This window comes from Budorcas taxicolor, chromosome 4 (assembly GCF_023091745.1).
Source record: "Budorcas taxicolor isolate Tak-1 chromosome 4, Takin1.1, whole genome shotgun sequence".
Taxonomy (NCBI): domain Eukaryota; kingdom Metazoa; phylum Chordata; class Mammalia; order Artiodactyla; family Bovidae; genus Budorcas; species Budorcas taxicolor.
Window position 1 is genome coordinate 93733894 of NC_068913.1, and position 27651 is coordinate 93761544.

Sequence of the window (27651 nt, forward strand, 5' to 3'; positions counted from 1 at the left end):
TCAAGGCCAACACAGGTAGGTACACCGTTTAGACTTTTCCAAGTTCTCCCCACACTTTTAGCTGAGGTAAAATGTCGGAAGTCGCTGTGCACCAGAACTGAGATCCCTCCAGAATTCGGCCTTGCTGTCTGGCGTTCCCAGCTAGCGCTAGCGAACCTGGGTGCGCCCTCCGGGAAAGCTAACGTCCACGTGGGCTCCCCAGCCGCCCGCGGGGCGGGGCGTAATGGGCGGGGCCAGGCCGGAGGGCGAAGCTGACCCCGCCCCTGGGGCTCCCAGGGCCCACTGCGCCCCGCGGCCAGATGCTGACGTGTCCTTTCCTTTCCACTACACCTCCCGACACTACCTACTACCACTGCCCCGGAAGTCCCGCCTCATACTTAGCCCATCACTGCAAATCAGCTTTTTCAGCGCTTCCTGAAGCGCCTGACCGGTTTTGAGACTAAGGGGCGGGGCTCCGCAAGCAGGGTGCCTATTGGCTTGGGGTCCGGCGGGTTCTGGGCTCTAATTGGCCGGAGGGCGGTGGCGCTCTGGCACGCTTGCGCGGGGAGTAGAACGTGTGGCGGTGGTGGAGATCGCGTCTCTTTCGCTCCCAGTCCTGCTGCTGCTCCAGTGAGCGAGCGCCCAGCGCGTCCGTCCCGTCCATCGCCCACAGCTGGTCGCCCGCCTGGTCCTCTCCGAGGCGGCCTCTCACCAACACCGACACCCACATTGGCACGTCCTAGCGGGCCACCGCCTTAATCGCTGGTTTTCCATCGCTACACATGGCCTCCTCCGCGCAGAGCGGCGGCTCCTCCGGGGGACCCGCGGTCCCCACCGTGCAACGGGGCATCGTCAAGATGGTGAGAGCGGGGCCCGGGACACCGATCCCACTGGCCGCCACCGTGCGGGAGTCTGGCGCTGGCTCCTTCCCCTACCGCCAGCTTGCAGTGTCTCGCAGATCCTCTTTCCTCTGCCCCTTCCTCACTTTGACCCGATCTCGGAATCCCCTCCCTAGACGCAAGTCGACACGGACTCCCCTTCGGTACTTTGCCTCCGGGACACCCTGGCATTAGGGGGGTCACAGTGATTTCCGTGATGGTGGAACTCAAGTCTCCTGGCTTTTTACCGGGACAGATCGATTACTGATTAGTTAACGGGGATGTATTGGTATCAGTCCTCCGATTCACCGTCCTTCTGTCCATTTTGGCATATGCTGAATAGTTTGCAGTTTTTCATAGATCCTAACGTCCGCTCTTCCGTGGAACTCTTGGAGTACTTGGCCTTCTTGAAGCTATTATGTTTCCACCGACGCTCAGTTACGCCAAGTTTTCTCGCTCCCTGGCCCTCATTTCCCGTCTTTTTCCCTCCACCTCTTGCGTCAAGTCAGTAGTCCTGAGAGCTCTTCATATCTGTGCTCCCCATCTCTTTGGCTCTCAGAGCCTTAGGCTGGTAGGAATCTTAGCGATCCTTGTTGTTCCCTCACTACGGATGAGACAACTTTGAAGAGGACAAGTGACTTGCCTAAGGTCACATGGTGGTTTGGGTTGGAGCCAGGACCGGAGCCTAAATGTTCTGATTCCCAGCCCCCTGCTGTTACTGTAAATTCTGCCTGATTATATATCCCCTCACTCTCTACATCCTTGAATGGTGCATTTAAAACCTTGCAAGTTTCATTAAAAATTAACCCCATCATAATTTTGTAATATAAATTCTCTTTATCAATTGTCCCCTCTGTTGGCCTCCCCTCAACATTCCCTAGGATTGGAAACTGACATTTCTTCGTTGTTACCAGAATTTCTGGTTGTGATGGCCACAGGCTTTCATTTCAGGCCACAATTCCTGACTTTTCCATCTGGTAATATTCCTTATGACACTTTGTCCCAAAGCTCTGCAGCCTTTTATAGTTGTAGAAAGTTTGAAAAACATTCTGTTTTCTTGGCTCATTGTCTTTCACAGGATTATAATGTTTCTCAGCTTATGTATGAATTAGATTTCAAGATTTTTTTTTCCCCTGATATTCACATAGTCACTTCTTAGGCAGTATTCTGCCTCCAACTGAGATTCTTAGGCTTTTCAGTAGCGCGTTTCCCACTTATTTATACATAAAGGGAGAGTCAGAATTTATCAGAAACTGAGTGAGGAGGGAATTTCCACGGTCCACATAGTTTCACCTCTCTGAAATATTGACCTGACCTATGAAAGGGTTATCCTGAAGTGTCTTCTCTTAAATTAGCTTTCTGGTTGGCCCTTAGCTTTCCCTTCACCGTAGGGACAGAGCAGTGCTCGGTGGTCTGGTAGTGGGATTGCCAGCACCGAGTGAATCTTGTCCGAGTTTTTTTCCTTTGCTGAGGCTTGAATTTTTCTTAAAGGCCCCTCTTACTTGTAGAGTGGGAGTGGAAATGGGCTGACTGTATTTTTACTTCTACAGATGCTGGAGGTTTCCAGGGCATCTGGATTCTAATGGGGTGAACATACCTGTCCGCAGATTACCCCCATGGATACTGAATATCAACAGTAACTTGTTTATTAAGGCTCATGTCTTGTGCTGAGTTTTCTGTTTGTGTTATCTCGTTTATAGTACTGAACAAGTGGATAGGATCATTGGCTACATTTTTTACAGATATGTAATCTGAAGTTTTGAAAGAATAGTTTACCCCAGGACAGGTACTTTTTAATTGGTAATGAGAGGCAGAGCTGGGACTTGAACCCAGACCTTATTGGCCAAAGCACAGGCTTTTCAAAACATTCGTGGTTTGATGACTCTGACTCCAGGCAATGATTTTAACAGAGGGCAGGGCCAGTGATGCATGGCCGCAAAATTGCAGGAAAGTGAAGCTGACTGTAATTGAGCCTTGGAGAGATTAAATGTTACTCCTGTCTTGTCCGGAAGCTGCTGTTGCAGTAAGTGACTTTATTTGGTGCTTATGGTCCTTACCATAAGCAAAGGAATGTGGTGTGGAAGACACATTAGGCAGGGAGCAGCCTTTGAAGAAGGTGTTAAGAGTTGCCTGTACTGCTGTTTTTCTGTTTTCAAGCTGCAAAGGGGTGGGTGGGTGAGTTCCAGGCAGAGATTAGGGGAGGGAAGCTGGGTGAACTGCGGAGCCACTGGCAGATTTGTGCCAGGCTTTGAAGCCTGCCTGGAATGAAAAATTGACCCCTGGCAAATTGCTGTGTGTGAAGCTCTTCTGCTTAGCAAAGTTGTATTTTCCTGGAGAGTAGTTCTTTCCAGTGGTACCAGGAACTGCTTCGTAAGAACTCTGTGAGGGAAGATGGAGCTCTATGACAGAGGGAGGTGAGGAGGAAATAGTTTGATGAATAGGAAGAGAGTAATTATCAGTGACTGCTTTTCTGCCTTTGGGTTGAGGGGCAGAAACTGACCAACCAGACTTGGGCCTTTCAGGCTGAGCCCTCCGGTTTTGTCTGGACTCAGGCCAAGCTGAAGGTCCGAAGCGGTGTTGGGTTGAAGTTTGCTGCAACGAAGAGGAATATTCATTCTTCCTCTTCTGCATAAAAAATGGGTTATAAGGCGATGGAAGGTGCGTGTTTCTTCTGACCTCTGCCTTGCCATCTTAGTAAGCCCTATGTTCCTTTTTCTAAGGTTGAAGCAGAAAGAACTTGGGACTCATGTTTGCATTTGACCAATTTTTTAAACTGATGGTAGGGGCTGTGTCTGCTGTTCACAATAGGAGCCAAGGGACAGAGTTGGTTCTGGAATATGTTGAAGGAGGAAGTGGGCAGTGAGTTGACACAATCATTGTGGGGCTCTTCTGTTACTGAGAAGGCAGTGAGGATGATGGAAAAGCTGAAGGTGGATTTATATATTTTTTGAGTTGGGATAAGACTGGCAAGTGTGTGGGCAGGTGAAATAGAACCTGGGAAAGTAAATGTCTGTGTCACATGAGATCTTTTCACGAAACCCTGGAGGATTCTGTCCCTGGGTTTCTTGGGTAATTTGCTAGACTTTCTTTAGCTGTCTCAGAATATTGTCAGCCCATGTTAAATAGAGGTTGGGAGAAGTCTCTGGGGTAGTGAATGTGAAATTCAGTCACCCCACTTAGCAGCTACTTAGAGATGGCAATTTTCTCTGGTTTTGCTGACCCCATTTATTTCTGTCTTGGGGGACAGAGCCCTTTTTGAAGTCTTTAACACTTCTATCTTATGTCTGCATGTCTTTTCAAGAAGGAGCACACAGCAGAGTGAATCTGCTGCAGTTCTTGAATCTTCGGTGCTCATCAGAAGCAGCCATGGCAGCAGCCTATCTCATCCTCCTTATGGTGTGGAAGGCCAAATCCCAGTTCCCGTTTCACCCCATCCCATTCGAAAGGGGAAGGAATCCCTCTGCTGATCTTTGGCTTTATGGTTAGAACCATGATCTTCACTAGATGACTTAAGTCCTGCGGCACCTAAAGAAGGAGATGGCCGTAACTTCCTCCCCTGACGGAATTGTGCTGCCAGGCTGTTGGGAAGCGGGCTGTAGGCTTTCTGGTGAGGAGGTTAGTGGGAATATATCCAGTGTACAGCTTGTAGGAATTGCTCGCTGTAATTTAGATCATTACAGCTAAGTGTTTCTAGATTTCTGAGCCAAGACATATGTGTCTTCAGAGCGTAGTGAGGACAGAGTATTAGTCTGCTGATCTGTTCCTTCCTATGTGTAGACTGTGAAAGAAAAACACCTTTCCTAAGCTACTTAAAACACCCTTATTCTACCACTCAAAGGGACAAGGTAGGTGAATAACAGTATTTTACTAGGGCCATTAGCAAAGATTCCCAGGTGGCTTAGTGGTAAAGAATCTGCCTGCCAGTGCAGGAGACACAGGTTCGATTGCTGGGTCGGGACGATCCCCTGGAGAAGGAAATGGCCACCCACTCCAGTATTCTTGCCTGGGGAAATCCCATGGACAGAGGAGCCTGGTGGGCTACAGTCCGTGGTATCGCAAAGAGTTGGACACAACTTAGTGACTAAGCATACATTTGCAAAGCAGTAGGTGGAATAGGATGGAAGACTTTTCCCTCTAGTCTTAAAAGTGTCTGCTTCCCGGCAGGTGAGCATGAGTGAGTGAGTGAAAGTTGCTCCATCGTGTCTGACTCTTTGCGACACCATGGACTGTACAGTCCTTGGAATTCTCCAGGCCAGAATACTGGAGTGGGTAGCCTTTCCCTTCTCCAGGGGATCTTCCCAACCCAAGGATCCAACCCAGGTTTGCCGCATTGCAGGTGGATTCTTTACCAGCTGAGCCACAAGGGAAGCCTGCAGGTTAGCATGGTAGCTTTCAATCAAAGTTGTAAGTAAGTAACGGAGCACTAAGTTTTTGTTCTGTCTCAAAGACTTCCTGTCATTTTTCCAGTTTGAAAAAGAAGCATACATTTGGCTCTAGTGATGCTAACAGTGGCCACTGCCATGTACTAACTAATGATAGAGATGATGAGCAATCATATTTCCTTTCTCCAACGAGTGTTATTGATCGTCTGTGTCAAGCGCTGCCTGTGTATTGGAGAAACAGTGGTGAAAAAGTAAATCATATCCCTGCCCTTCCAGTTTATGGAGGAGACAGACAAGTACATAAGAAATAAGCATATGAGAGCAATTTCCAGTAGGGGAGTGGGACTGAGTAGTCAGGAGTAAGGGGAGGGGTGGCTCGTTTAGATTGGAAGGCTTCCTTCAGCTGAGGTCTGATGAACATGAAAGAACCAGACACAGAGGAAGAGTTCCCGGCAGAGGGAATGGCATGTGCAGAGATCGTAGGTATCCATTGGTGATCATCTTCTGAATATTTACAGTAGCTTTTCAATTTCTTGAAGTTTAGTATTCCACGTACATGGTATGGGTTTAACCTGAGCTATTAATGTACGTGTTTTAGGGTAAGAAAAGACAGAAAGGCAGCAGAGGTGGTGGTGGTTCCGGTCTCCTGGTGGGATAAGTTGTTTCATCACTCAGTCGTGTCTGACTCTTGTGACCACATGGACTGTAGCCTGCCAGGGAAGCCCTGGTCAGATCAGTAGCAGACATTAAGTCTACAGGATAAATATAATCAATAGGAGACTGATCTAAAGCAAAATGCTTGCTCTTGGTTATGTCTCTTACAGGGCCAAGACCAGGGTTCTTTGACTTCCTACCAGCCAATCATGTGTATTCCTGAGGTCACCACCTTTCAGTGGATAGGACCTAGATGAGAAGATAAATGCTAAGAACAGGCTCAACAAGAGTTGCATAGCATCTAGAACCTGATGAAGTGTATGCTTCTGACATCATTTTATTACTACTTGGAATGTAGTAGCTCTGGCCTCTGGCAACACTTTTAACCTAGCAAGCTTTAGGTAATAGCGATGTTGAAAAGCAGAGTAGTATGCTTCAGAGCTCAAAGTAATGGTCAGGAAGGAAGGGTTCATGCAGGGTTGGGGACTCCTGAGGCTGGATTGTTCTCAGTGCTAGTAATAAGGAGGCAAATGAGTTCGTGCATCTATGCCCAGTTTACTTGGAGAATGAAATTGGGGAAATACGTGAATATTTTAGTTTTCATTTGTTACGTTTAAAAGAGAAAATTGCCAGGTTTTTGAATGCAGTTAAGGAGTCTCTGGGCTTCCCAGGTGGCACTCGTGGTAAAGAGCCTGCCTGCCAGTGCAGGAGATGTAAGAGACTCGGGTTTGATCCCTGGGTCAGGAACATCCCCCTGGAGGAGGGCAAGGCAACCCACTCCAGTATTCTTGTCTAGAGAATCCCATGGACAGAGGAGCCTGGGGGGCTATAGTCCACAGGGTCGCACAGAGTCGGACATGACTGAAGTGACTTAGCATGCACGCATTTGAGGAGGAACTAAGGCCTGTTGTGAAACTCACTTATCAGCATTGGCTGTCAAGCCAGCTGACAGGTATGATTCTAGCAGTGGTTACAGCAGTAGATATCCTTTGGAACCTGATGTTTAGATTTTGTCATTTCTTCAAGGAAAAGAATAGCTGAAGATTTTAGGAAATTCTTTGCCTTATCAGGGGCAAGGAATGAAGTAAAGGGATTCAGCTCTTACTGGGCTTATGTAGCTTTTTCTCCTGTTTCTTTGGAGATAGATACCCACCCAGGTTTGTGTGGTTTTTTTTTTTTTTTGGCTGTGCCAGGTTTTAGTCGTGGACACAGGATTTTTTTTTTAAATACTTTTACTTATTTATTTATGGTGGTGCTGGGTCTTTGTTGCTGTGCAGGCTCTTCACTAGTTGTGGTGAGTGGGGGTTACTCTCTAGTTGTGGGGCGCAGGCTTCTCATTTCGGTGGCTTCTCTTGTTACGGAGCACTGGCTCTAGGGCGTGTGGGCTTCAGTACCTGCAGCACGTGGGCTCAGCAGTGTGGCTTCCAGGCTTTGGAGCACAGGCTCAAAATAATTGTGGTGCACAAGCTTAGTTGCTCCTCAGCGTGTGGAATCTTCCCAGAGCAGGGATCGAACCTGTGTCTTCTGCGTTGGCAGGTGGATTCTTTACCACTGAGCTATCAGGGACAGTCACACACAGGATCTTTAATTGCAGCATGTGTTAGTCGCTCAGTCGTGTCCGACTCTTTTCAACCCCGTGGACTGTAGCCCACCAGCCTCGTCTGTCCATGGAATTCTCCAGACAAGAATACTGGATTTCCTTCTCCGGGAGATCTTCCCAACCCAGGGATTGAACCCAGGCCTCCTGCTTTGCATGCAGATTCTTTACCTTCTGAGCCACCAGGGAAGCCCTTAGTTGCAGCATGGGAAATCTTTAATTGCAGCATGTGAGATCTAGTTCCCCGAGCAAGGATGGAACCCCTGGCCCCCTGCATTGGGAGCGTGGAGTCTTAGCTACTGAGCCACAAGGGAAGTCCCAACACCTAGTTTTTTCGTTTTTGTTTTTTTCCCCACCCAATTTCTGTTACTGTTTCTCTCCTGGGAGACCGACATATGCTTTGTTCTTATGGCAGAAATTGATACAGAAATCACAGGTTGTGCACATTTGATGCAGATGGAGTGTTGTGGGGTTTCACTTACTTTCAGTGAGACTCAATATGATAAATTAATGTTATGTTTTTCTCACTTAGCGCTAATATTTAGGGGAATAAAAAGAACAGTGGTTTCAGTTGGCATTTTTTAAAAATTAGGAAGTTAAGCAACTTGCAGGAAAAATAACCTAATGGCAATTTAGGTGACATTTTTCAGATGTTGTTTTTGAGACGTTCAGTCTCTGATGTAAACTGGGCTGGCACAAATTTTCTCCATTTATGTGCTTATGGTGACTTTAAGGCTCTTTCCCCTCTTTACGAGGTGCTTCAAGTTCTCTTTCTGTGGGAAGTAGTCTGCTATGGTCTTGTAACACCAACCTCATACGTAATAAGGGGAATTGAGGAGATTGGGTATCTGTGGTTCAAGATAATAAAGCCCATATATTGGATTGGCCAAAAAGTTCGTTTGGGTTTCCCATGGCATCTTATGGAAAAACTTGAGCAAACTTTTTGGCCAACCCAGTATTCACATTGTCCCTGGGAAGTAGCCTGGTGGAGAAGAGAGGTCATCACCCTGGGACTCAGGGGACACAGTTCTAGGCCAGCTACTGCTGGTCTTCTCTGGGCACTGTGGGGTAAGGTAGTACACCTTTCAGGCTCTTTCTTTTTCTCTTAAATGAAGTGGTTGGACTCTGAAGCTCCTTGCAGTCCCCAAAGGCTTCAGGTGTATCAGAAACCCTATATTACGTGTCTTTTAGGCATGAATCAAAGCTGAGGAATCTCATACCTTCTGCTAGTCTTCACTTTGAATTGATGCTTACCTTGCGGGAGACATATTTTCTGTTCCCATTGCTTGTTTTATTTTTATTTTTTGAGAAGGTAGTTTAGTCGAAATATGATTTTCTAGTGTGGAAGACCAGAGTTAGAATTTGAATTAGACTAAATGGCCAGTTACTGGAGTGGCTGGAGGGTGGGTAGAATTGGACCAGGGAGGTTCCTGGCTTCAGCAGTGGTGTCAGGATAGACTAGTGGGAGTGGTTGCTTGGGACCCAGAGGAACATGGTTCCAGTGGGTTTTATTTACACAGTCTCACCTCTGCTTCTGAACACCCTGCCATTCTCCTGGGGCAGCAGGTCTAGACCTGAGAAAGGTGGGGATGGTGAAGGCCCTCTGGGAGCGTGTAGCTCACGGGGAGAGTTTATCCTGGCCCTTTGAGTGAGTCTGGCAGGAGCTTGGGGCTTGGTCGGGTTCTGAGCTCTGGCTTTCACGCTCTGAGGCCAAAGCCTGTTCCTTGTCCTGCAGATCTTTCCAACTTCTGTTTAATATGCAAGTATAGGAATCATCTAACTCTATTCTTGGTAGTTCCTCACAGGGTTTCTTTTCTTTTGCGTTTATTTTTTATTGTAAGCTTTCTTAGATTCTTTTCTGGGAGGAGATTTTGAGAGAGAGAATGAGTTCCTAGGAGCCCAGTGATTCTCTAAACACATCCTTGCCTCAGGACCACCTGGAAGGTTGTTCTGAGGCACTGAATTAGAATCTGCACATATGGCCTGAAGATGCATGTTTTTAAAAAGCCACTCCTAGGTGGCTTTCTCTCCTGAAGAGGGACCCTTTGGGATTGATCCAGGGGCTGGCATTTGAGACCCATTGATCTTATTTAATTCCTGTGCTGTATGTAGTTGAAGGGTCAGGACATAAATGCAAAAGGAATGTTTGCTTTTGGGGCCAATGCACCGGAATTGTATATGAGGGGAGATAGTAGCTTCTTTTTTTCTTTTTAGCACTTATTTTGATGGCTCCCAGAACACTTTGCATTGCTTTTAATCTGTAGCTCAATATTGGGCTGATGTCCCCAGGAGTCCATTTACAGTGACTCTGAGAGCTTATTCCTAGGTCAGAACTGACAGCTGAGAAGTTGTTTTATGTGCCTGATTTAGGCCATATGCTCATTTTAACATTCATCTGCCACTTTTCCTTCTATTTGCATAGATTCCCCAGATCATCCTATAATTTGGCACCAATACCTTGGCACGTTATTACTGTGGAAGTCTTTTGTGTCATCCATAAGCATGAAGATTCTCTGTTCCTCACTTTCTGCCCTTTAAATCCTACAGAACCACATACGTGGGCTTTCTGATGTGTCTATTTATATCCATCCTGTTTCTTGTTTATAAGCCCCGTTCTTAACAAGAACACCACCAGTAAAACCCTAAATGACCTCTTTGGTGGTCTTGGTCTTTAGTTTTTATTCCACTAGCTTGCCAAATATGGAGATAGAATTTTCCTATCTTTCTCAAGCCTTTAAAGGCCTGAGGATGAAGGGTCACGTATGCAGTCCCTTGGTGGCCTTTCCTTCTCTTGACCAGCTTTTCTAGTTCATCCCAGAAATCCTTCCAAATGCTCAGGTGAGTGCCATCCAGTGTTAGTCATTTCACAATTGTCGATGTTTAAAATTTGGGCTTAATGCTTGCTCTTAAGACTTCACACAGTACAGAACTATGTAAAGTCGAATGCAAAATTCTTCCTCCCTCTACTCTCCTTATGAATTTTCTGCCATTCATTCTCATCCCTGTAAGTAAATGTACTTCCCAGTTTTTTTCACGCAGATTTATACACCCCCCCATTTCTTTTTTTAAAGAAACAGAAATGAGGTTATAATGAGTTCTGTAAATTCCTTTTTAAAATTAATTGTCAAAACTACTTTTCAGTGTCATGATTATACGTCTGTCTCATTCTTCAGTGTTTGAGGAGTGTTCCGTAGTTTGGGTGTATTTGCTTACCCATTTTTTTCTGTTGATATGTCAGCATTCTTTGATACGTCTTTGTGTTCTTGTGTTAGCATTTCCTTAAGACAGATTCCCTGAAGTACACTTCATGTTTTTGGTGGCTGCAGGGGGTCTTTATTTAGACTTTATCTTTTTATATCCTACAGGGATCATCTTAGATTCGATTGAGGGCAGAATGGAAGAATACTGGAATGGGTAGCCATTCCCTTCTCCAGGAGATCTTCCCAGGAATCTCACCCAGGTCTCCTGCCTTGCCGGCAGATTCTTTACCATCTGAGCCACCAGGGAAGCCCAACAATCTCCTTACACTAATTAATCGTTTCACAATTGGTAGTCTACTTCCCCAGTCAGTACTCTTGAAAACCACTGTCTTCCCCAGTGGAGGGCAGGGTTCAGCTCCTGGGGATCATTAAATCACCATTGTTTAATTGCTTCAAGGCCCTCCAGGGGTTTTAAGGTCTTGAACTTACTGGAGAGTCAGCTCTGAGGGCTCTAGCCTTGTCTACTCTCTGTGGGTTCTAGAAAGCTCCCGCCTAGCTAGGAGGTCAGAGGCAAGGTCCTGTGAGAGGCCTGACTTTTTTCCCCCTGCAGACTGGTATTAATGCACAGCTCTTCCTCTTCTTTCTTTTTTTCTACTTGGATTAGACGGTGGGGGTGATAGCAGTGGTGAATCTGACCACATCCTGCTCTGAGAAACCCGGCCGTTTTTTAGAGTTGTTCACGGCTGAACCGGGGTCAGCTGATTTCAACCCCGGAAAGCGTTTACCTCCAGTTCCCTGGGTTTCAGGTGTGCATTGCCCCTCGTGTTTTTAGCATATCCGAACACTGCCTCTATTTTTTTTTAGTTTGAAAATCTTTGGGATAATCAGCTGTCTTTAAAAATCGTCATATTATTTTAAAAGGAAATGATTTCACCAATGAAAGTGGGAAACCAGTATAACTTGCTAGTTACTGCTTACTAGAAAGCACCTTCAGAAAAAGCCCACAATGAAAACAAAATAGCGAGTGTTATTAAATTCTAACTAGGTACAGCATTTTGCAGAAGACTCTGAAGGAAATGTGTAACAGGTGGTAGAGATGTGCTGAAGGCTTCTTGCCTCTAAACTGAAACTGCATTTAATGGGAGGGATTGAAAGAGAATTGAAAAGAAGACAAGAGACAGCTCTTATTTACATATGAATATTAAATGCTGGTACACACAGGGATCATATACTACAGAAACCAGATTTTCTTGTTTTGTTTTTAAACAAGCCAACACTTTGGAAAACGGACACATAAGTTGTCTCGGGAGACAGACCTGAACTGATTTTCTGGGGTGGATGCGCTCACGTATTTAGTGTCCTGGACTACTGGCCACAATACCTTGGGCAAGTCACTGACCCTTTACCTTCCAGCTTTGCCTGTAAATGAGCAGTGCTCGCCTCCTGGGATTCTTGCTGATAAGATGAAAGAAGGCAGTATTCAGACCATTGGCTGGAGTTGTTCCCAGCTCAGACGGGAGTGGAAATGGAACCAACTGAGGCAACATGAGGGCAAGATTTGTAATGTTATGTAGTTGCTAAGTCGTGTTCACTCTGTGACCCCAAGGACTGCAGCACACCAGGCTCCTCTGTCCTTCACTGTCTCCTGGTGTTGCTAAAATTCATGTCCATTGAGTTGGTAATGCTATCTAATCATCTCATCTTCAGCCACCCCCAGTTTGAAAGACTGGCTTTAATTTTAAGATCATATTTTTTCTATTATTGTTATTTTTTGACTAAAATATCCTTTATTTTATAAACAATATGGCATTTGCTTTCTTTCATGTCCTTGGCACACATAAGAAATGGATAACATATCAGTCCCTAATTTTGGCTTAGCAGAAAGGTGTGCACTGGTAAATGTCTAACCTTCTGAGCTTTGGAGGCATTGTTCATTTAACTGTTAGGAAAGCTTAAACAGATTTAGGTAGTGCATGGAAAAGTGCAGTTGTGTGTGTGAATACTAGGTGGAGTTCAGTGGCACAGGTGAGGGTAGTCAGGCAGAAATGCATCTGGCAAAATTTTTAACTCCTTTGGCTCCTCCTGCCCTCTCCTCCCTGCGACCCCCCAGCTTCTGGTACTTCAGAACTGGGCTGCATTCCATCTCCACCCCACTCTCCCTTCTAAATGATCAAAACGATATATTTAGAAAAAATTTGCCACTCTAGTATAAAACATTCCATCTTCTTTGCTCCAACATGGACTAGGTAATCCAGATTTGTCTAAGCATTTTCTGGTCCTCTTTTGGAGACTGGGAGAGAGGAACCGTGTATGTAGGATCAGCATAAATTGGTAAGGAACAGCGCCTTACCTGGCCTCCCTCCTTTGTAAGGACAGGGCAACTTACATCCCAGTTTGCCCAAGGCTGTTGTCTTGGCATGACTGTCAGTAACACCCTATTTTCACTCTCAAAGTGTCACAATTTGAGTGATAAAATGTATGTTTAGTGGATTTGGTTAAGAAAGGTCAGGTCTGGGGGAAATACTGGATTGGCATAGTTCAGAGAGGACAAAATAAACCGAGGGTAGATGATTCCGTAAGTCGCTGGGAGGATGGCCTAAGGTGTGGGGTGTCTCCAGGCTTCTATGAAGCACAGGCAGCTTCGGTTTGAGACCAGGCTTTGCACCTGATTCTGAGTAAAGCTTTTTAGGCTGTTGAGATATTAGGGGTCTGTCTCATTGAAATGCTGTTTAATAGAGGCAGGTTACCATGTTTTATGGTGGAAGGGGGAACTCATGAAGTGAAACACTGAAGTTTTTCTTGGAGAATGGATGGGTTGGAGAAATCAGATGTCATATTTCTGGTCAATTTCTTTGCTTTAAACCTCTTTTCTGGGGAAATGGTGAAAGTGACAAGTCTTGACAGAGGCAGAGAAATAAAACGGGGGAGATAAAAGACAGCTGAAATGAGTAGGTCCAGGTGGGTATACTCAGATGTTCCTGAAGGCAGCTGCAAGCAACCTGCAGTCAAGGTACCAGTTGAAGGCAACGTGCCTAAAGGCCTGTTGGAAGTTTGTGGTAGAGAAAGGAATGAGAAGTGAGACGTTTAAGTCTGTTTCCAGTCTCTAGAATGCAATGCTACAAACTTTTAAACTAGGAATTCTGTCCTAGGTGAGGACATTGCTTTATATACAGCCTTTAATACCAGGGGCATTTTTATTTTTGGCAATCACCCAAAACAGTGACTTACTTTGCCAAATGTAATTTATCTGCTTACCTAACAGGACTGTCCCAGGTCTTCATGGAAAGTGGGGCATTTCTTCCTTGCATTCCTTTCCCCTGTGTGTAGGTGAATGAGAGGGGAGACCTGGGTCCTCGGATCCCGCTGAGCTCTATTATTCTAGGTGCAGTAATTGCTTGTGTTATTACTCCTGGCAGGTGAGCCCTTTCGAAGCCCAGAAGCCAGGAGGCTGCCTCTGTTACTTAAAAGCCGAGTTATCTTATTTAACTCCTCTCTTATGAGAGCTTTAGGCTCTCCCGAGACCTCCTGCAGGCTCTCCGTGGGGTCCAGGCCTGGCTCCCGGTTCAGCCCTCCTGCCCACGTGTTAGTCATCTCCCTGCCAACAAGTCACACAGCCAGGCGGTGCAGGGCTGCTGGCTGGCTGCTCGGCTTCCATTGAATTCTTTGTCATCTCCAGATTGGTGCTCCTAATGAGTGTACCTCCCTTACTATAATGTTGTAAGAAAATGTGCTTGTTTGATTATCAACAGGAGAAGCGGAAAACCAGTGTAGAGAGAACAGTAAACTTGCGATTCAGATTATCTGAGTAACAGGGAAAATTGGGTTTTTGAAAGGAATTGATAGCACAGGGCTAAACATAGTAAAGATGCCCCAGGAGTCTGAGCTGTCCATCAACTTGCTCGTGAAATTTCTGTGCTTTATGTGTGAAAGACATTCACTTATTTGGTAATACATTGGAAAGAGTGTGCACTGCCCGCCCCGCCCCCCCCCCCCCGCCAAAAAAAAAGGGTGAAAGGAATCGTAGAGTTGGGCTTTAGTGACTGTATAGGGTAAGTAGAATATTACTGCATTCTTTTTTTTTGGCCTTGCTGTGTAGCATGCGGCATCTTAGTTCGCTGGCCAGGGATTAAACTCATGCTCCCTGCATTGGAAGCACAGGATCTTAACCACTGGATGGCCAGGGACGTCTCTATTATTGGTATTTTCGATGAAAATGGAGAGACAGTCTCTCCTGGGCAGTAATGGTAAGCAGATTCCAGGTCGTGGCCAAATGGCCTTCTGTTTCACTTCTTGAAAAGATGTGCAAATCTGTGCATTATGGTGGAGGATGGGGTGGGCTGGGGCCCCAGCTTATAGTGGGGAAGGAAGGACCCCTTGTCTTGATCTCCAGCTGTGTTAGGTGATAAGGGACTTCATCACACACTCAGAAGGATTTTAATAGTAAGGAGAATTCTAGGATGGAACATTAATTTAGCAGTAAAGGACTCTGAACAATTTATGGTAGATTTGTGACATCCACTTCTTTATTTTGACATCTCAAATTGACTATCAACATTTCAAATAGGAAAAGTTTCCAGAGAAGTTTGGACAATAAAATGGGAAAATTAACACCTTTCATAGAAGTTACCTGACTTCCCCAAGTTCTACAGCCAGCCCTGCACATAAGCCAAAATAAATGTATTAGCTATTCTTACGAAACAGTTCATTCTGAACAGTATTGGGTATTATGCTTGATAACCTAGCATCCCTGGTGCCGTCAGTTAGTTAGTTGTAAGAAAAAATGCACATGGCTTTATGGAAGTAAAACCCACGGAGCAGTCAAGGCAGTAACCTTTATTTCTCTAGGATGTTGCAGGAGCTCTGATGTTCACTCACTCAGCTATGTCTGGCGCAGGTCTCCTGCCTCCTTTTTAATCGTGGGATTGTGGTTTGCTAGTTTGTATACTGTGTTTACTGCTCAGTGATGGCAGTGCTGTGAGGAGGAGGAAGAAGAGATGACATCAGCTATGGCCATGAGGCTGGGAAGGCAGTAGCTGTCCAGTCTCCCGTTTATTTCTTCATTCGTTCATTCATCTGGCTGTGCCAGGTCTTAGTTGCTGCCCTTGGGGTCTTCAATCTTTGTTGCGGCATGTGGAATCTTCTTGTTGTGGTATGTGGGATCTAGTTCCCCGGCCAGGGATTGAACCTGTGCCCCCCTGCACTGGGAGTTCAGAGTCTTTGCCTCTGGACTTCCAAGGAAGCCCCTCTCCTCCTTTCTGAATCAGGAATCGTGGCTACACTTCTTTCCTTCTTCTGAGCACTGGAATTGAGGAGAAGCAAAGAGAGCAAAAGGGTGGGGAGGGCTGGATGCACAGAGCCCGTTAACTGAGTAGTGCCTGGAATGCACCCTGTCACCTAACAACCTGAGTTTCACCTCCGTTCATCTCTGTGGGTGGGAGGAAAGGTCTTTGTCATCAGAACACTTTTTTTTGAGCTTCCTTCACAGAAGACTTGTCTTTGGGGAGTTGCCTCCCATACCAGCAGTGCCAGCACATCGATTGAAAAGAAATAAGACCTTCAAGTTTCCTCTTACGTTTTCATAGCAGTTCTGAAGTGCGGAGTGGGCAGGTATGCAAAGTGTATCTGAACCAAAAAAGGCATTGGTGATTTGAAACCCATGAGTAGAATAAGGCCAGTTACCCTAGAAGTGTGTAATGAAGCATTTAAGAAAGCAATTGGTGACTTTTCAAAGTGCTTTAAAATTTCTCATAGTCACAAATCAAATCTTTGGACTAGGGTTCCAGTCTGTTGTTGTTTGGTAAACGGTGTTACAGACTGCGACGTGGAAAATATTCAGAAGACATACGCTTGGAATTTTTAGCCCCATTCATGACAGGTACATGAATATCTCTAGTACTTGTTGCACAAACAGTGCTTAGAACAGATCTTTACATCAAAGTCATAGAATCTGGAATTTGCTGTTTCCAGCAGCTGCATCGTGTTCTACCGGTGGGTCTGCCTGGGGAGGTGGAGTGGATTCGGAGCCCATTGGAGAGCCCGGGAGCTGCCTTGATGGTTTTTGTCTCCGTCACTGAGCACTTGCTACCCTGTCAGTGTGTTGTTTGCCTCTACTAATATTTCTCTGTGAGCTGCTTCTCTGGAGATGAAGTGAAAACACGTTACTCTCACTGCCATGAGTTTAGGCACTTAGATATGTTTTTGTTACCCTGGTATTTGGATATTGGCTTTGGGATGTAAGTCTATCAAGAGATCTTTGTCTGTTAAACAAGAATAAATAAAAGAACTATTGAGAAGATAACCCTAGAAGAGATGACAGCATTGGTTCGTAGTATCTCTTTGCAACAGGTAGGAAAAGACTGAAAAAGTGGGAGGACAACTGACTGTTGAATAGTTAATTGGGAGATTTCTCAGTGTGGTCTGGGATACAGATTTGAGTGGTTTCTGTTGACCATAGAGCTGATCGCTCACAGGAAATAATCGAGTGGTTGGAAATGAGTTAGGTTAAACCTTCTGAAAGGTGGTGATAACAAGGGAAATTTGACATCTCATAATAAGAGGGGTGATGAAGCAAGCGGGTTGAAGAAAATTATCCCAGAGGAAACACGAATTTCTTAGGGGAGAATGAAATAGTGCTGAAGACTGCTGGAGTTGCCTGAGAGAGGGCAGAGAGAGAAGGGCGGACTAAGTATTGAAGGGAGGGGAGAACCTTTGAACAGTGGATTAGGTGAAGACATGCTTGCCTGTAGGTCTTCCAGGGCGTGGAGTGGGGTGGGTCCCTGGAAGGCCTTAGAGGACTTCTGGTCTACCTGTTGTCATTTGGCAGAGAAACAGGAAAAACACTCTTGAGTGCGGTGCATGCTTTCAAGAGCGTGGCTCTCATTAGCTTCAGCAGAAATCCACTAAGCTATGAGCTGCTTAAGGACAAGGACTGTGTTTTAATTGTTTCTGCCCCTTCTTTCCAAAGTCTAGCACTTGATACTTGTGCTTGATACATACTGGGACCATTCATTTATTCAGGAAAAAACACTTACTGAATGCTTACTTTGTCTTTCGTCTTGTTCTGGGCTCCGGGGCTACCATGGTGAGCAAGAATGATGGAGTCCTTGCCCGGAGAGAGCTTGCACGGAGGAGTGGAAAACTGCTTCTGAACAATTCATTATGCTGTTTAATGTGGTGGTGAGTTCTATGGGAGAGAAATACAGAGGCTCAGAGCATATACAAGCATCTAGCTGACATAGTCTGGGGAAGGCCTCTCTGAATAAAAAGTTTAAGCCAAATTTGCTGGAGGACCTGTCTGAGCCAGGCAGATTCCCCCCGGCAGAGTGGAGAATAAAGGGGTGGTGGTGGTGGATTAACCTTGTGCGAACCCATCACCCAAGGATCTTGTTAAAACAGATTCTGAATCAGGAGGTTCAGGTAGGGTCTGAGACTGTGGTACCAACAAGCTCTCAGGTGATTGCTGGCCTGTGAGTGCCTTCAGGAGCTTTCTGTGCATCTTCCTTCTCCCCCTTCATTGTTACAGTTGAAAGATGATGGGATTCAGCTGGGTCAGCATCCTCCCCTCCCCAAGCCCCCCACTCCACCCGATCTGTAGCCATATTGGCTGCACTGATGGAACTTTTCAGTGTACTCAAAGCATAGTTGATTAGCTGTAGAGACTTACTGTTCCTGCCCTATCCCTGTGCTGGCTGAAAATACTCCTCTACTCCCCTGGCATCTCGATCCTGACAAGCCTGCATTGTGGAGAAGGCCAGAGGTGTGGCGGGCAGGAGGAGGAAATTAGGATTTGGTAAGGACAAGAGAAAAAATCTAAACTCAGGATCTGGTGTTTTGCAAATTAACACATTTCTCTTAGTATTTCTCAAAACATCTTTCCCTGTGTTTCTAGGCTAGAGAGAGGGACCCAGGCATCATTTTGACAGATTCTTTTTTGATAATAAAGAAGGCCAACTCCCTGGGGAAAGGGATTACCATCAAGATCACAAGATTTTAAACCAAAAATACTTTGGCCACCTGATGCGAATAGCCAGCTCATTGGAAAAGACCCCGACGCTGGGAAAGATTGAGGGCAGGAGGAGAAGGGGGCGACAGAGGGTGAGATGGTTGGATGACATCACTTAGCGACTGAACAACAAAGCAAAAATATGTATGGTGCTCTTGCCTCTGAGAGAATGTTCATAGTTCCTCTAACTCTGAATGTTCACACATTGTATCTCAAAACTTGTGAGACATTGAGGGGTTTTCAGCTTTTCTGAATGTAAAACCTAATTAGATCACACATGCAGGTTTTTCAAATCCCCACTGGATAAACTTGCACTGGAAGGAAAAGGGCATCTCCCTAAAATTCAAGATCCTTTTTGGAGGCCATAGGCTTTTTGAACTGTGTGCTCAGAGGTTGAAATTCTGTGATTGGAACATGTCTAGCATTTTATTTCATTTGGGAGAGAAACATGAAGCGATAATGAATGGATCATGGGACGATATGGTCCTTGCAACACAACAATAGTTTTGTCACTGAACTGAACTTGGGTCCGCTTTACCGCACAGTAAAGCCAGTTTACTGACACTGCTGCTGCTGCTGCTGCTGCTAAGTCGCTTCAGTCGTGTCCGACTTTGTGCAACCCCATAGACAGCAGCCCACCAGGCTCCTCCGTCCCTGGGATTCTCCAGGCGAGAATACTGGAGTGGGTTGCCATTTCCTTCTCCAGTGCATGAAAGTGAAAAGTGAAAGTGAAGTCGCTCAGTCCTGTCCGACTCATAGCGACCCCGTGGATTGCAGCCTACCAGGCTCCTCCATCCATGGGATTTTCCAGGCAAGAGTACTGGAGTGGGTTGTGGTGAAGTACAGTGTTTATTTGTTGGGTGCCAAACAAGATTGCTTGTGCTCAAAACACCTGAATTCTTTGATAGCTGCCAGGAAATGAATTTTTTTTTAATTGGAGTGTAGTTGGTTTACAACATTGCATTGGTTTCAGGTGTAGAGTGAAGTGAATCAGGTACGTTGATGGATACACATGTATCCACTCTCTAGATTCTTTTCCCATATAGGCTATTACAGAGTATTGAATAAAGTTCCCTGTTATTATACAGTAGGTCCTTAATAGTTATCTGTTTTATGTATAGTAGTGTTTATCTGAACCCACTCCAGTGTTCTTGCCTGGAGAATCCCAGGGATGGGGGAGCCTGGTGGGCTGCCGTCTGTGGGGTCGCACAGAGTCGGACACGACTGAAGCGACTTACCTGCTGCTGCTGCTGCTGCTGCTATCTGTCAGCCCCAATCCCTCCCTCATTTGGGGTGAGGGCTTCATGGCGTATGACTTTCTTCTGATTGATTGGTGGTGAGGTAACAGGGTGATGTGACTCTTAACCATTGACCCTCTGGTGACAGTCTACAGCCTGTAGTCACCATACTTAACCCGAGTAAGGGTCTTAGCTTCTGCAGAACTACTCAAAGGTAAGTGTTGGGCGTATCACTTTTACGTTCAGATGATCGCTTTTGTGTCCTTCTTCTTGTTCAGTCGCTCAGTCGTGTCCGACTCTGTGACTGTGAACTGCGGCACACCAGGCTTCCCTGTCCTTCAGAGACACAGTGCATGGTTGTATATATTATCCCTCGCGGAGGAACTAGAACTCTGTTTTATCACTGAACTGTTGCCATTACTTTTCCTACTTAAGACTTTTTTTCGTTTCTGCACCCCCTCACTTCCCTAATGAGTAACTGCTGGTGCCTGCCGTTTGGAACTCTGGAAGGTCTAGGAGACTGCTTTTGTGAAGGCCGTAGAGAGTCCTGCTCGGTTTCAGTTTGACTTTCATTCTCTAAGTTGTGTGTGCAGAGGGAGGGGAGCAAGAGAGATTTTCAGAACCACCAAGGAAATCTAGTTCTTGGGATTTGTTTTGTCGTTGAGACTCTAAAGTGCCCAGTAGTATGTTTTCCACTTTTGAAAAAGGTGTTGCAGTTTTAATTTAACATAATCTCAAAAAAGTTGTAAGAATAGTGCAAGTGACTCTTGTGACCCTTTTACCCTGGTTGCCGTATCCTCTTCTTTGTATTTATAACATACAGTCATCATTCATGGTAGTTAGGTTCTATCAGGGATTTCTGCAATGGCTGAGTGGTATAGAATCCACCTGCAATGCAGGATCCTCAGGAGAGGGTTCAACCCCTGGGTCAGGAAGATCCTCTGGAGGAGGGCACAACAACCCACTCCAGTATTCTTGCCTGGAGAATGCACACGTGCATGTTCCATCAAGTCACAAGCACTAAATTAGTGAATTTCAAACCATTGCTTCTGTGAGAAATACTGAGTTATTTCCTATGAGCCTCTGGTCCCTACATTTTCATCAAGTGATAGATACATGATCTTGTGTCTTCCCTGATAGCTCAGTTGGTAAAGAATCCGCCTGCAGTGGAAGAGACCCTGGTTTGATTCCTGGATCGGGAAGATCCCCTGGAGAAGGGATAAGCTATCCACTCCAGTATTCTTGGGCTTCCCTTGTGGCTCAGCTGGTAAAGAATCTGCCTGCAGTAAGGGAGACCTGGGTTCGATCCCTGGATTAGGAAGATCCCCTGGAGAAGGGAAAGGCTACCCACTCCAGGATTCCAGCCTGGAGAATTCCATGGACTGTATAGTCCATGGGGTTGCAAAGAGTTGGACACAACTGAGCGACTTTCACTTTCACTTGTATGCTTCTGTTTAAAGTCCTCTTACTTAATGGGTAGTGTTGATTCATTAACACTGAATATATGAACAACAGCACTGTGACTTGTACCTGAACGAAAATTGTCTAATATTTTCTCTGTAAGGCACATCACAACAGCTTTCTTTGTGTCTAGAGAAACTTCAGGACTGTGATGCCTATGAGCCATTTTAAACAGCAAGATCACCACACAAAAGCCCTGATGACTGCAGTAATTTTTCTTTGGCTTTAACAGTCTGAGGACTTGACCCTAAACATTTGGTTGAGGGGTCAAAGACCTGTGATGCTCCGATGATCGCTATTTTCTTCTTCTTGTCCAGTCCCTCAGTTGTGTCCGACTCTTTGTGACCCCATGGACTGCAGCACACCAGGCTTCCCTGTCCTTCACCATCTCCCGGGCTTAGGGCTTAGTTGCTTGGTCGTGTCTAACTCTTTGCGACCCCATGGACTGGATCCCGCAAAGCTCCTCTGTCCATGGGGATACTCCAGGCAAGAATACCGGAGCGGGTTGCCATGCCCTCCTCCAGGGGATCTTCCCAATCCAGGGATCAAACCCAGGTCTCCCACATTGCAGGTGGATTCTTCGCTGTCTGAGCCACCAGGGAGCTCACCATCTCCAAATTTTCTCAAACTCATTCCATTGAGTCCATGATGTCATCTAACCACCTCATCCTCTGTTGCTCCCTTCTCCTCCTGGCCTCAATCTTTCCCGGCATGAAGGTCTTTTCCAATGAATCTGTTCTTTGCATCAGGTGGCCAGAGTACTGGAGCTTGGAGTCAGTTAATTTTTGGTTCTTCCTTTGCTTATTTTCACACACGATGGTTACTCTGAAAAACTTGACAGCTGGAATGGATTTTTTGGGCATGACACTTTGCCTCTGCCTGCCACATAGTTCCTGCTGAGTTCTGATTTCTGAGGAACTCTGGTTCCTCGAGCACAGTGGAGCTCAGCGTGGGTGGTGAGGACTTGGCTCTGTAGAGGATCATTGTGGGGTTTCTGGCTTCTAGGAACCTGAGCCAGTTCCTTCCTGGTGAGGCTTTCTTTGTGCAAGTTACAGGCATGGTGTTTTGCATATATCACCACTTTTTTGATGCATAATTCTCATAGCAAGTGTTTAGTATTTGTGGTTTATTAGAAAGTACACTGGGAGAAGTTGTGTTCTAGTCCTGATGTACCACAGTTTTTTCATCTGTAAAATGAGTGCCTGTCATGCAGAGCATTGTAGAGGTGTAGACGGGTGGACAGTAGAGAGGGAAGGGGAGAGAGACCACTGTGCCCTTATTTCTTGAGTATCTGCTAGGTGTCAGCTACTGTGAGGCATCTCAATAACCACAACCTGCAGAGAAGGTGGTGGCATTGTCCTCACATACAGATGAGGGGATATCTCAGTGTTTTACTTAAGACTGTCTGGTTTCACAGTCATGGTCATCTGAGGCTGTGATTGTCAAGACAGCTTTGTCATGTTTGAAGCTCACTGGTGGATCAGTGGTAAAAACAAACAAACAAAAAAGAAACCCATCTGCCAATACAGGAGACACAGATTTGATCCCTGGGTCAAGAAGATCCCCTGGGAGAAGGAAATGGCAGCCCACTCCAGTATCCTTGCCTGGGAAATCCCATGGACAGAGGAGCCTGGCGGACTACGGTCCATGGGGTCTGAGAGTCGGACATGACTTAGTAACTAAACAACAGTAATAGACTTAAGATATATTTATTTATGATAATCTCTGAGGACAGAGGTTCAGAAATCACTTTCCTAGAGAGTGGGAATCTTAGGTGATAAAGGAGGGGAGTGAGATCATGGGTCATTTCTCTAATTCCTTCTGGTTGAATTCAGTGGTGGGAGAATTTCCATGAATTTGGTGTTTACTTTTAAATCCCAGGAGGAAATGGTTCTTTTTCTATGGTACATTTATTTTTTTCCAATCTTTACTTCAGACCACACTTTGAGCCATTTCATTTCTTTCTTTTTTCAAAAAATTCTGTCCATGCCAAGCAGCTTGCAGGATCTCAGTTCCCCCTCAGGAACTGAACCTGAGCCGCCTCAGTGAAACTACTGAGTTCTAACCACGAGATCACCAGGAAACTCCTGAACCATTTCTTATCACAATAATATTGACTATTATTTATTGGGTCTTTTGGCCAACTTCTGTGCCAAGGGCTTTATTCCCTTAAGTTTCTTGACACCTCTCATGGATGTTCTGATATACTTATCAATGAGGAAATTGAGGCTAATAGAGCCAGTGAACTTTCAAAAATCACCACTGACATGGATTTGATACTGAAACTGAATTCTTTTGCTGCTTACCACTGCCCCTTCTCTGATTATAAGGATGAGCAGTCTGTGTAACTTGAAGTGGTCGTCCAGAATTTATTTTTGCTGAGCGCATACCGTTTAGACTACCATAAAACTAGTTTTCATCTCACTCCCTGTCATAATGTTTTATATCAGAGGCTGGCAGGCTGACTCTGTGAAGGGCCAGGTAGTAAATACTTTAGCCTTTGCAGGCCATACGGACTCTGTAGCAACTACTCAGCTTTGGCGTTTCAGTGTGAAAGCAAGCAGATAGACAATTACATAAATGAATGAACGTGGCCATGTTCCAATAAAACTTTATTTATGGATGCTGAAATTTGAATTTCATACTCTTTTCATGTGTTACATAATATCTTTTTGATTCTTTTTTTTTTTTAAGCCACTTAAAAATGTAAAAACCATTTTTAGCTCGTGGGTTGTACAGGAACAGGTGGTAGGGCGGAATTGGCCAGTGGGCTGTAGTTTGCCGAGCCTGCTTTTTCTCATTCTGAAGTTTGCTTCCTTTGTGTCTCTTTTTGGGTATTTTGTAAAATTGGGACTGTAAGCCTGCTTTCCCTGCATATGGCAATGTTTAATAAGTGTTGGTTTGGTTTGGGGCAGCCAGCTCATGGAAGCTTTGCTGGCTTAGTGACAGTTTCTGACACCTGCTCGGCTGGCACACAGAAATGGAGATTTTTAACTGAGGAAAAGATTTAATCAGTAGGTCATCTCACCTACCGTTTTAACAGATAGCAGCTCCTCAGATGCTTGTTTCTACATGTACATAGTGGAACATCAGAATCGGACACTTCAGGTCTAGTCCTTGCCCTGCCATTCATTTCATTTTAAGCAAAAGTCACCTTTACCTGTTTCACATGCAGATTTTTCGTCTGTACAATAAAAGGGCCTTGTTGAGATGCTCTTGCTTAGCTGCTCTCTTGTTAGAGTCCCCTTTGAGATTTGAACTTGTTTCTTTCCAAACTGAGGTCCAGTTCTTGGTATAACCGGCCTTGGAGCAGCCGTTTATGATCATCTCTCCTGAATGAGTTAGTGCACCCAGCGCAAGTGAAATGTGCTGCCACAAGGCCATGGGTTTCCAGGCCATTGTGCCGGGCCCCTCTCATTTAGGTTTGCCTCTGACTCTTGCCAGAAAAAAGAAAGAAGCTGGCCATGTTGGCATGTATGCTGGGAAAGACCTCCCAGGTCACAGGGCTTACAGTCTTCTGGGATTGCTTGCTCCTTGTCCAAATGACTTTTTAATTTTCAAGAAAGAGAGGCAATAGCTCTGGTTGCCAGGAAGGTTTTTCCTGATACACTTTCTGAGATTTTTCTCTAAGTTAGTTTTTTTTTTTAAGCTCTACACTTGCCTTAATTGCATTTCTTTAGATGTTTTTTGCTTCATTAACGTACACCACAATCCTTCCCCGTGCCCTGAAGGCGTTTTTAGGTGGAGAGGGCGCCTTGTCTGGAGAAGAGTCACTGGCCTGCTCCTTGTCCTCTGAGCAGCCTCTGGGTGGTGGACTTGGTAAGCTTCCAGGTGGCACTATGGACTGTTTAGTTCAGTGACCTTCTTGGTTCTTCTTCCTGTGCCACAGAGGGAAGGAGTTCATTCTACTTGTCTCAAAAGAAAAAACTTGTCTTGTTTTTGGTCATCTTTCTCCTTTTTTGGGGTTTGTAGATTTCACTGAAGTTTGGCTTCTTTCCTGTGACTTCTACCTTGTTATTTCTCGAGGATTTGAAAGTTTACAGTAGCCCTTCATTCTGTTGTGAGTCACCACGCCTGACTTCTCGGTCTGAGTCAGCTGCCTGTTGGTGGTGTTCAGCTAAGGGTCTAATCTTCCTGCAAGATATGGAAATACCCCTTTGGTGAAAGAGACATTTTATGTCATATTAACGCACATCCATATTGGACCTTAGCAGTTATTTTAATTGAAATAAATATGAAAGTGAAAGTCACTCAGTTGTCTCTGACTCTTTGTGACCCCGTGGACTATACAGTCCATGGATTTCTCCAGGCCAGAACACTGGAGTGGGTAAACGTTCCCTTCTCCAGGGAATCTTCCCAACCCAGGCAGGGATCGAACCCAGGGCTCCCACATTGCAGGTGGATTCTTTCCACCCCCCCCCCCCCCCCCCCGCAGGTGGATTCTTTACCAGCTGAGCCACAGGGAAGCCCAAGAATATTGGAGTGGGCAGCCTATCCCTTCTCCAGGGGATCTTCCCAACCCAGGAATTGAACAGGGGTCTCCTGCATTGCAGGAGGATTCTTTACCAGCTGAGCTACCAGGGAAACCCAAATAAATGTACATACCCTAAGATTATTAACAAGACTGTTACAACTGTCTAATTCTAGAACATTTTACATTGGTACTCAGAAGGAAAAGAAACCCTGGACTCACTAGCAGTCACTCCCTTTCTCTCCCTCCAGCCCTTGAGAACCATTCATCTACTTCCATCTCTATGGATTTGCCTGTTCTGGACATTTCATATGAATAGAATTATTCAATATGTGGCTTTTTTGTCTTGACTTGTTTCACTTAGCATGTTTTCAAAATTTATCCATGCTGTAGCATCAATCAGTACCTTATTTTTTATTTCTGAATAATATCGATTTCACGGATATACCACATTTTGCTTATTCATTCTTCACTTGATGGACATTTGGATTGTTTTTGCTCCCTTTGGCTCTTATGAATAATGTTGCCACGAACAGTTGTGTACAAGATATTGTGTGGATGTATGTTTTATTTTTCTTGGGCATGTACCTAGCAGTGGAATTGCTGGGTCATAGGATAATTCTTTGTTTGACTTTTGAGGGACTGCCAAAGTGTTTTCCAAAGTGACTGCATCACCAACAGTGTATCAGGGTTCTAATTTTCCACATTCTTGTCACCACTTGCTTTTGTCTGTCTTATTGATTATCGCCACCCTAGTGACTGTGAAGTGATGATACGTCATTGTGGTTTTGATTTACATTTCCCTTACGACTAATAATGTTGAGTATCTTTTCATATGCTTACTGGCCATTTGTGTATCTTCTTTGGATAGATATCCGTTCAAATTCTTGCCCATTTTCAATTGTTGAATTACAGTATTTCCTCATTTCAGATACTAGACCTTTATCAGATATGTTTTGTGAATATTGTCTTTTCACTTTCTTGGTAGTATCCAGTGAAGCATAATGTTTTTGGTTGTTTGTGCTTTCTAAGATGGTGTCATTGCCTAATCCATTGCATTATCCACCATTACAATGTTTTCTTCTAAGAGCTTCTCATTATATTTAGGTCTTTGATCCTTTGAGTTAACTTTTGTATGTGGTGTGAAGTGGAGATCCAGCTTCATTCTTTTGCATTTGGATATCCAGTTTTCCCAGGGCTTCTTTGTTGGCTCAGTGGTAAAAAATCCACCTGCAATGCAGGAGACTTGGGTTCTACCCCTTGGTCGGGAAGACCCCCTGGAGGAGGGCATGGCAGCCCACTCTAGTATTCTTGCCTGGGAAATCCCATGGACAGAGGAGCTTAGTGGGCTATAGCCCTTGGAGTCACAAAAGAGTTGGACTAAACAACAGCAGTCCAATTTTACTGGTACAACTTTCGTTGAAAGGTTCTTTCCCGGTTATCTGCGCACCCTTTTTGAAAATCAGTTGACCATACATTTTTGAGTTTATTTGGGGCTTCCTTTTTGTAACATTTTGGTATTCATCAGGTGACTGAGGTGACTGTCCTTACCCCCGCCCTCCCCCCCCCCCCCCCCGCCTTGTTTTTGTTTTTAGATTTATTTATTTTTTGCTGTGCTGGGTCCTCGTGCCTGCGTGTAGGCTTTCTCTAGTTGCGGAGGGGGGCTTCTCATTGAGGAGGCTTTTCTCGTTGCGGTTCACAGGCTCTAGCGCGCTTGGGCTCAGTAGTGGTGGTGCTTAGTTACTCCATAATGGGTGGGAATCTTCCTGGACCAGGGTATTAAACCTGT

General features: G+C 45.2%; 1 protein-coding gene across 1 annotated transcript in view; it reads left to right on the top strand.

Annotated features, from left to right (window-relative positions):
* The first annotated feature begins 585 nt into the window (after positions 1 to 585).
* The window catches only part of SND1 (staphylococcal nuclease and tudor domain containing 1), a 419879-nt gene continuing 392813 nt past the window's right edge, over positions 586 to 27651 (top strand). Inside the window, exon 1 of the mRNA XM_052638359.1 lies at positions 586 to 839. Within this exon, the coding sequence (XP_052494319.1) occupies positions 762 to 839 (78 nt within the window). The 5' untranslated portion in view covers positions 586 to 761. The remainder of the gene's footprint in view (positions 840 to 27651) is intronic.